We start from the raw sequence: 9,669 nt of genomic DNA on the forward strand, positions 1-9,669 counted from the left end.
CCCTTTTTATGTATTTTGTTGATTCTCCCATCCCTGCCTCAAGCGGGACCCTGAGGCAGGGATTGGATGATGCTTGTGCTATGATTACAGTCATAGCCGATCTGCAGCTGGATGCCCTGGACTGTGGTGAAAAGCCAGATAGACCATGGAAACCCAAATGTGCAGTAAGGTCAAACTAGGAACATCTGGCTGAGGCTCCTGTCCATGGGGTCTTCAATTCCCACCTCTGAAAGATTTTCTTTTTCCTGCTTTTGAATTTCATTAGCTCCACACAGTTTAAGTGGTGCATGGTGGGATGGAAGAATTTTACTAACCTGATGAATATGCAGCCAAATGGGGTTTTAGTGAAAAACGTTCCAGTTACAGGTAAAGCTTATCTTTTCAGAAAAGCAATCAAGATAGTCCCAAGGTGGAATTTTCTTTAAAAAGGGAAATAAGCTGAGGGTCAGCAAAAATAGAGGGAAGAAAAAAATGGGGGAAAAAAGTGATGATGGAGGGAAGAGGGCAGCTAGAGGGAATGGAACTAGGAGGGAAGAGGAGGTATAAATGCTGATTTGAAAAAAATGGGTCTGGTAGGTGAGAAAAAAAAAGTCCAAACAGATGTTCCGGTAGCTAGTAGAGCTTGGTGCCGAAGTAGTTTTTCTGTCCTTATGCTCTCGAGTCAATTCCCTGTTACCCTCTGGTGGTTATTGCCTTTGGAACTCGCTCATTGAAAACATGACCTGTCAGGGGCAAAGTCAGACAGTGTTTCCATGGCTTTTTTCTTTTTTTTTTTTTTTTTCACCCCCTGTCTGTTCTTCTCCACTCAGCTGGCTTTTATTATGATTGCGCAACATTTCTCAGCGAGCAGATTTGTCAACATTTTTAAAGGTTAAAGCTCTTTCTACTGCCCTACTGGCACTGGCACTGCCTCCTCCTCTCCACCTTCCTCATTTCATCTCCTGATGTTATCTCTCCCTCTATATCCATTAGTAGTCTTTTCTTATTACATCTCCAGCTTTTTACTTGTTTTTTAATGACTTGAATTCTTACATTCCATCATTTATGACTCAGTTCACATATTTTCCTCTAATTTCTTCATTTTTTTCTCCTCCTTAGTTAATTTCTTACTTCCACATCCCTCCTCTTCTGCTTTATTCTTCTGTTACCATGTCTGGTGTGCTGTGAATAAATTTGAAAAAATATTTTTCTCTCCATTTGGCCTTCCATGCAAACCAAACTGACATTGTCTATCCCTAAATGTAAGCATTTTGAAAACACTCTTCATTTAACAGTGGCAGTCTTCTCTTTGTAGTTTAGACAGGGAAACTAAGCTTTTCAAAACACTGACAAGTGACTGTCAGCTTGTCAGCCTCTACTTGGCAGCAGTGTCAAGAAGCTAACTTTTTGTCACCTCCAGCTGTCGCAGTGATTGCTTATTTTGAAAACCAATATACCCAACTGCAAAATAAAGGTGTTGCCATTGGCATGTTTTTCTGTTTCTGTTTTCAAACAGCACAAGTATAAAATTGTGATTTTGCTGAGGGTGTAAGTGCAGCTTGCAAGACCATCAATCAAATTATGATTATTATACTTGTGAAGTGCTGCTGTTGTCAACAGACAAAAAAGAATGAAAACCAAGCAAAGTATCAAAGAATGTTTGCCAAAACTGTGTCCATCGAGCCCCCCTCATTAGCAGATAGTGGCAATAATATTTATTGCTATTAAACACATCGTGCAAACATTAAGAAACCTGAAAATGCTGTATATAAAGGAAAGTTCATCTGCATCATTGTGTCATTTTGAGATAGGCAAAAAAATCAGTCTGGGTTGTTTGAATCCACATCCATGAGGCCAGACTGGTTGGACATGGTTTCAGTCCATACTGTATTTGCTAAGCTGATTTTTTTATGGTTTTTTTTGTTTTTTTTTTAACAGCACGTTCATTGAGAGAAGGGAAGGATGTAAAAGACCACAAAAAAACGAAATTCACATTTCACCTCATTTGTTCTGCAATCCTGTTGTGAGCTACTACAAAGTGGGCAGCGCTATTCAAATTGGATTCAATGAGTAATGAACCTTACCTGCAGAATAATAATAATGAGTTCTGTTTGCCCAACACAGTGTTGATCAGAGATTTAACTATTGACAAAAATTGTTCATTGTCATCATCTAGAGGGATGGCCAGTATTTGTTATCACTGCTTGTATACTGTGTGAGTCCCTTTTTGCTTTGTGCACGAGCAAGCATATCTCATTGAGAGCACATCCTAACACCCAACTGGAGAAATCTGGGGATTAACACACAAGCAGGCTTGATTTTACTCTCCTTTACAGTACATTATGCTTGGTTCCATCATTATATTCACAAATTATTTGAAATTTAATTAAATTTGGCCTGTACTCTTTTTCAGGATATTCAGAAGAGCAAGGTTAAACATAAATTTGAAAGCATAGGTCTTGACAGTTGCCTTCCAACTTCAAATCAGCCAAAACACAAAATGAGTTGGTTTTATGATACAAAAAGGATTTCTTGTTTCCAGTGTAATTTCCAGTGTAATACAACTGGCCTATGACAGGTTATTGGATTCTTTGTGGTATACATTAATTTAACTAGTGATATATCTGAAAGTAGAACAACAGTCTGCTCTCTTCTCAACAGCGAAGAGAATAACAATTAACTGTGATTGTCAGTCAACACTGATCAATAAAAGTAACCATTTACAAGTCTGTAAGATGCCCTGCAGAAACTTTACTGCTTTCACAGAGAGGATATTGCCAGGACATTTGTATCACATGCAACTGTTTATAATCGCACAGGATGAGGTGGTAAGACAAAAACAGAAGAGGTGGACACCAGTTACTACGACGACTTAAGACTGACCTGAAGAACTGTCAGGCAATGTTTCAGTCCAGTGTTTCTACATGGGCTACAAACCAATTAGGGCATAATATCTGAAATCAAGTGTAACCTTTTTATTCAGCAATTTATGGTTAGATTAATTAATACAGCAGCCCAGCAGCCTAATTTTGGAGCTTTTTTTTTATTATTGCCACAACACCGTGTATAAAATTATTTGTGGGCTGTGAGAAAATTATTGTGGTGATCACCAGAGCAAACTCTCTGCAATAGAAAATAAGAGACTATTAACCTGGAGGCATATAGTGCCTTCAATAAGCCTGATAATGGTTATCCTAAATTTATTCTCCACTGGTTGCATCTTTAAATGATTAAAATCTCTGCTCCAGTTTGTTTTCAAAATGAGAGCAGTAACCGGGGCCTTTAAAACCTGTCAAAAAAATATTCTTTTGCCTCCATACAGTCACATGCACAAATTCTGACATAGACAATGTACTGTATTCTCAGAAACACAGCATCCTCCTTGGCCTGCAATAGCACGGAGGGGTAGTGATTCAAGTAATGTCCTAAATAGTGTTACTATGATTTGAGACCCAGGGTGGAAGGGAACCTGTTGCCTCAGGCGGTTTCTCTGACACTTCTCTATACGGCTGGACCATTTTAAACAATATGTTGCCATTTCTCCTCCCTTAACTACAGCGCCCCTGTTTACAAGCTTGTTGCTTGCAGCATTGTCATTGAAATGATGAATTGTGTGTTTTTTGTTTGTTTTTGTGTGTGTGTGTGTGTGTTTTTGTTTTTCTTTGTTTTTTTTTTTATCATTTTTGAACCACATCACGTCCATGGCCCTTGGTGCTTGAGTTGCTACCATGACAAAAATCTACACACTAAGCCTCCCACTATTTTTCTCCTCAGCAGTTATTTGGGTAATCATTTCCTGTCTTGAAAATAAGAAAGTAAAAAAATAATTGCTCATGTTATTTACAGCGGAACAACAACTAAATTATTCAGTCATCATAATGGGCCCAGAAAAGTGTTACCTGTGGCATTTTCTGTAATGAAGGCAGTACCAGCGACAGCAATAATTATTCCAGCAACCAAACTGAAATTCTTTCATGGTCCTACTGCTAGTTTTTCGTCTGAATGCTTCTCAAAATCGAGTCCTTGTAATTGCTGTAATGCATTGACAGTATAGCGGATAAGCTTTTCAAGTTTATCTGCTGGAGGGTAAAACATTCATTTCTAGACAATTTGTCTAAAACGTTAAGTTAGCTGAATAATGATGGCTTATTTCTGTTACATGACATTCAGCCCAGTTCTCACCAGACAACATGTAGGGCAGACTGGCAGCTTCTTAATGACTAAATCTGCTTAATGGTTGTGACTTTGAATACGGTGAAGGGAAGTGACTCGACAGTTTCACACCAAAATGACTGCTTTGCAAATGGAGACACCGTTTGTTTTTCAGTTGTAAAGTGTAGATATCAGAGACAATGTGAGTTGATAGTTAATTGCTTTAAAAGGTACCAACCTAGACCATTTGGTGTCAAGGTCTTATGCATTTTAAAGCAGAAAATGTCAAACTGAGCTTACATTGACATAACGCAGTACCTGCCGTATCTGCACACTGTTGCTGCACCTATATCCACCAGCTCTGGCACATTTTGACAAATCATTACATTTTACTTAATCACTTGCAACACATGTCACAATTAGAGATGCATGTCAGTGTCTGTGTTATCCGTAGACCCTTGTTTCTTGTGACATTCCATCTGTCTTGCTATATTGCAGTGAGATAATCTGCCTCCTGCCCTGTCACTGTGTGTGAGGTTCTAATGAGCTGAGAGTCCTGACAGGCTTTGCCTGAATGTTATTGTGGCTTGGCCTGTCAGTCCCTGCTGAGAGAAGCCACGGGACCCAGCTCGGCTGACTGTGCCGAGCCTGTCTCTAAAAAATATTTTTTTTGCATTGTGTGCATAAATATGGATAACAACATTGCTTCGGGTTCAGTTTTAAAGGGTTAGTATATAAGCTGCACAGTATGTACACCTATCTACTTTGTCAAGTCAGACCTGTGTTGAGAAGCAGCAGTCTTGAGCTGAATAATTTTAATAAAATATCCTTGCTACAACTTTGTACTACTCTGTGGAATTTTGAAGCGCTAACACACCCAGAAAAAATTCCTCCAAACAACTGTTTCGAAATATAAACTTACTAAAATAAGTTAAAAAAAATATACAAATAAAAAAGTAAAGGTTCTGCTCTTTGCCTTTTACTGACTAAAGTATGTTGCAGTGTTGTAGAGACAGGGACACAGTTCACATTTATGCTGAAAATATATCCCAGTCTTTACCATCCATTGATAAAGTAGGAAATGACAGAGTACCGACTGAAAATTAGTGTTGCGGATTATTATTCAGTAACTGACACGAATCCAATTTTGAAACAAGATGATACTTTGGACAGAACAAACTATATCACTCTTATGTTGTAAACACACACATGGCTCATAGAATGAAAATAATTATTTTGACTCATAGAAGAAGGTTTAAAGATGTAATAACAGGTCTGTTGCCTGAAGGTGCCCGACAAGTGTAAGTGTATCAGATTGGTTTTCTTTTTGTTGCTACTTTTCAGAAAACAGAACATGACTTTGTTTATCCTTGGGTAAATTTTTAGCATTTGCGGTACATTTCCCTTCTGTGTAAATGAGAGATTTGACAGGATTCTTTACAGTAATTTAGAAAAAAGGTTCCACCTTCTCCTCTCTTTTACAGGACCGATGCCTATAGCCATACACTGTACTATAGAGTATTTCGTCACACTCAGAAATGTTGAAATCTCCAGGGACCTCATTTATGAATTGTGCTGACTGAGTTTTGTGCATAAACCATGTGTAAGCTCATCTGTAAGATTGGAGTCGAATTTATCAATTTTTACTTGTGCATATTTGAATATTTAGAACAGCTTTTAATAATTATCATGTACAAGTCCCTGGTTGTAGAGAAGTGTGATCACAGATAAAGAGATTGCCAAATTAACCACAGAAACTCATTGCTATATTTAACCATGCCAGCATAACTGATAGATGACTGTCAACAATGGTAGCTGAAGAAGTGCCTCACCCTCTACCCAGTGTCACTACAGTACAACATGGGATAATCCAGTGTTTTTAGTTGAGTTTAATTTAAATCTGGGCATTTTCTGCTCTGAAATTAAAGTCTTTCAAACAGTTACAGGAATTTGACTTTGAGAATAAATTATTTTGAGAGCAAGGAAATATTGGATAGGGTGGAGTATAGTTCTTAAAATTAACATCCATTACTTCTTCCTTGATGTTGGCACTGTCTGACTATTTCGTCCCACTTCTCTTGTGCTTCATCACTGAGCACTTGCGAAATCTCAGAGCCAGGGTGGTTTATGAGGCAGGGCCTCGTGAATCCAGTGTTAATGACATTTTTCTTGAATCATTCTCTATTAATGATTAACTTTTACATTTCAGTTCCAATTTTCTTAATTGAATTAATTTTCTTTAATGTTTCAACCGTTAAAAGTAGTGCAACAATTAAAATGTAAATGCTCTCTAGTTTTCTAGTGGTTCAGCCTCGGAGTTAAGGACCACTCTCAGAGGCCTTTCATGGATGTGTCACCATTAACTGCAGCTATTTTGTCATCTATGGATGACACTGAAGGGGAACCCTGCCCCCCTGCCTGTGACACTGATGTGTTTTTTTTGGGGGGGGGGGTTGTCGTCTGTTTTAGATCACTTTGATAATTCAGGCTCCTACGTCCTTGTCTGTGACCCTGTTGACCACACATCATAGGGTTCAATAAGGAAATAATCCTTCTCACCATTCTGTCTTTGTGCCCCCCTTTTTCTGGCTTCTTTCCTTCTACCAGGCTGTGTTCGATGTAGATACGACAAAAGGCCTGACTCTGATAGAAGTATGGGAGGGGCTCACCCCTGAGGATATCAAGGCATGCACGGGCACAGATTTTGAGGTGAGTAACTTAACAGTGTGGGTACCCAGATCATATTTCAGTTTCTAACTTTGAGGATCATAACCAGAATCAATTTCTTTTCTCCTTCCATCTCATCTGATGTCTTCCAGGTGTCTCCCAGCCTGAGGGCCATGCAGCAAATCTAGAGGAGCTAGCAAAGGATCTGAGATGTGTTTTTGGTTTGTTTCACTTCATTTCACTACAATAAACGGTTGGGGATTTAGAAGCCTGAGATGGGTCAACTAAGCTTATAAACAACAAATCATTTCAAAAGGATTTAGTTCTCACTAATAGTAACTGAATGGGATTCATGGGAGCCAACATGCATGGTTTCTTTATCGTGATCTGATCTGACAAAGGATCAGGGAACATTACATTGTTGCGTATTATACCATTTCAGTTATTAATTTTTACTGATGTTTGTGTAGCTATTACCAAATAAGCCATCTGATATTACATTAAAAACTGGGATTATTCATTATGTGGTCTCTGGGTAAAATGTAACTTTACCGGTACTGTGAACAAAAAATATGCTATATTTAATACTTTAATTCTTGAATCTTATATACTCCAAGATCAATAAGTTACTATAACATGATAGACAGAGCTGAAATGTAATGAGTTTAGAAAACAAATGTGTGTTGTAGATTCAGCAGGAGGGAGTATGTATGTAGTTGTTTAAACCTGTGTTGCAGCAAATAACAAAAAAAAAAAATCCTTAAAATATGCTTCCAATGCAAGATATCTTTTCTCCATTTAGAAAATGAAGTATACACCTTTCAGCCACAACATTAAAACCGGTAACTGGTTTGTGTTTGTGTTTTAAAGGTGTGATAACCACCTCTGCCACAATGACAAACTGATGAACTATGCCATACATTTCAGCCAGAAGTGACAAAGCCTTAACATTTTTAACTGAGACATTTGCTATTACCCTGCCTTTGTACTGTATATAAAATAAAATACAACCTTGTGTGCTGAGTGGAACATGTAGAACTTTGTTTCTTTTTTTTTCTTTTTTCTAAATCTTATGATGTCTGGATAAAAAGAATCTTCAAATCAACAATAGTAGGCTTGTGTGTTCAAATTATTCAGCTCATCAAATCACAAAATAATTGAAAGTAAATGACTGCTTGGAGAGTGATGGCTTCTGACATTCTACAGGTTAGAGCTTTCTATATATGGATGGTGGACTTACATTGACATTCTTGATGTGATTTCTCCACTCGAGTAGAGAGGCACGGCCACTACCTGAGGGCTGTTGCATAACTGGAGAATTCAGCCAGTGGGCTTTTGGGTTCAAGAAGATCAACTGGGTTGGATCATCAAGCAGAAAAATGGAAGGAAGTGACAGGGGCTGTCACTTTGTTAATCCAGCACATCCCCTCATGAGTCAAACCAGAGTGGTACCCTACAAGCCTAAATTTTGCAACCCATTTCTGATAATGGTACTGGAATACACTGAAAAAGGAATTTGAGAAACATGGCAGGCTTTAACAGGAAAAATTGGCTTTGAACACGAGCAGCGCATGAACTCACTTTTTAGTTATTACGAATGACAAGAAGACATGCGCTGGCACAGATTTTGAGGTCCAATGGGTGGATTTGGCACAGTAAGGTAAAGAGGTCAGACCGATGTAGCACCACCACACAGGTGTATGAACCCATACTTAGTGTGTGCACTGTGACTATTTTGGACACGGGTTTGTGGCACTTGAAAACTAGTGTTAGGAATAGTTCAACTCACACATGAAGCCTTTAACCAAAAAAACATAAAAAAAATTATTGTGATAAATTACTTGATAACCCTCTAGATTAAATTTAACATGTTTAGCTACATGACCATTAGTCAGTTACCATAATCTAAATATATAAAACAGTACCTCTCTGTATATGTACTCCAGTGATGATAAACCATGGTCATATACGGTCTATATCTGGGCAAAGCGCATCATTTGACAGTCCTATAGATGTATTTGGGGACACAGCAGTGAAATTGATTTCTGATCACTCAGGTTGGTTACGTCAGTATTGATTTTGTTTGTTCGCAGTGGTGAAACATGATTGCAGAAACACAACCAAGTGTTAAATGGAGAAAAACAAAACTCGGCAGAGCCACAGACAGTTGCCTAGAACTGCCCTGTACGCAGGTTTGAAATGGCTCCTATGGGGAAAAGGGTCTGTGTATTGTTCAGCCAAACACCACGGTGCATACCTTGAAAAACTCTCAGCTTTTAGCATATTCTCCATCTTTATACTGTTGTGAACTAGTTTGTAGGTGGCCCGCCAGCTGATTTCTCACCACCGTAAATATGTCAGTTATTCATTGTCACTGTCATAAATTGCAGGGATATTGAATCACTGTCACATTGCTCTGTCATTCAAGTGCGTGACCATGTTCCTAGGTCACTTGGGAATTAGATATTAACCTTAGTATTTACAGACAACCTTCTCTTAAGCCAGTACTCTTCATTTCTCTACAAAAGTACAATAATAATAAGCATGATCTCAATACATTATTATCTCAAACCCCTTTAAAAGAAATTCACAAAATATTCTATCCTCAGAAGAGGCACAATATTAAGAAATCAGTGCAGTGGACCTTTGACATATGCTCCCGTTCGACTACGTTGTTCCCCAATGTAGTGCTTAAAACGCAGCCATCAGTTGGTGGGTGCTCTGACCGCTGTGTCTAAACCCTTTATGAGAAAAAGCATGAATTTCGGGTAGGCTAACGTCATTATGAGTAATAACGCTGAAAGCTAGAATTATTAATGAGCCTATTCGTATCATTTTTTTTTTTTTTTTTTTGCCAATGTAAGTGACTGT

General features: G+C 38.3%; 1 protein-coding gene across 1 annotated transcript in view; it reads left to right on the forward strand.

Annotated features, from left to right (window-relative positions):
* Positions 1 to 7,827, forward strand: part of oxct1a (3-oxoacid CoA transferase 1a) — a 44,999-nt gene extending 37,172 nt beyond the window's left edge. The window contains exons 16-17 of the mRNA XM_040154410.1: positions 6,739 to 6,840; positions 6,951 to 7,827. Coding sequence (XP_040010344.1) covers positions 6,739 to 6,840; positions 6,951 to 6,986 — 138 coding nt within the window. The 3' untranslated portion in view covers positions 6,987 to 7,827. The remainder of the gene's footprint in view (positions 1 to 6,738; positions 6,841 to 6,950) is intronic.
* Positions 7,828 to 9,669: the final 1,842 nt, after the last annotated feature.

The sequence above is a fragment of the Xiphias gladius genome, chromosome 19 (assembly GCF_016859285.1).
Source record: "Xiphias gladius isolate SHS-SW01 ecotype Sanya breed wild chromosome 19, ASM1685928v1, whole genome shotgun sequence".
Lineage (NCBI taxonomy): Eukaryota > Metazoa > Chordata > Actinopteri > Istiophoriformes > Xiphiidae > Xiphias > Xiphias gladius.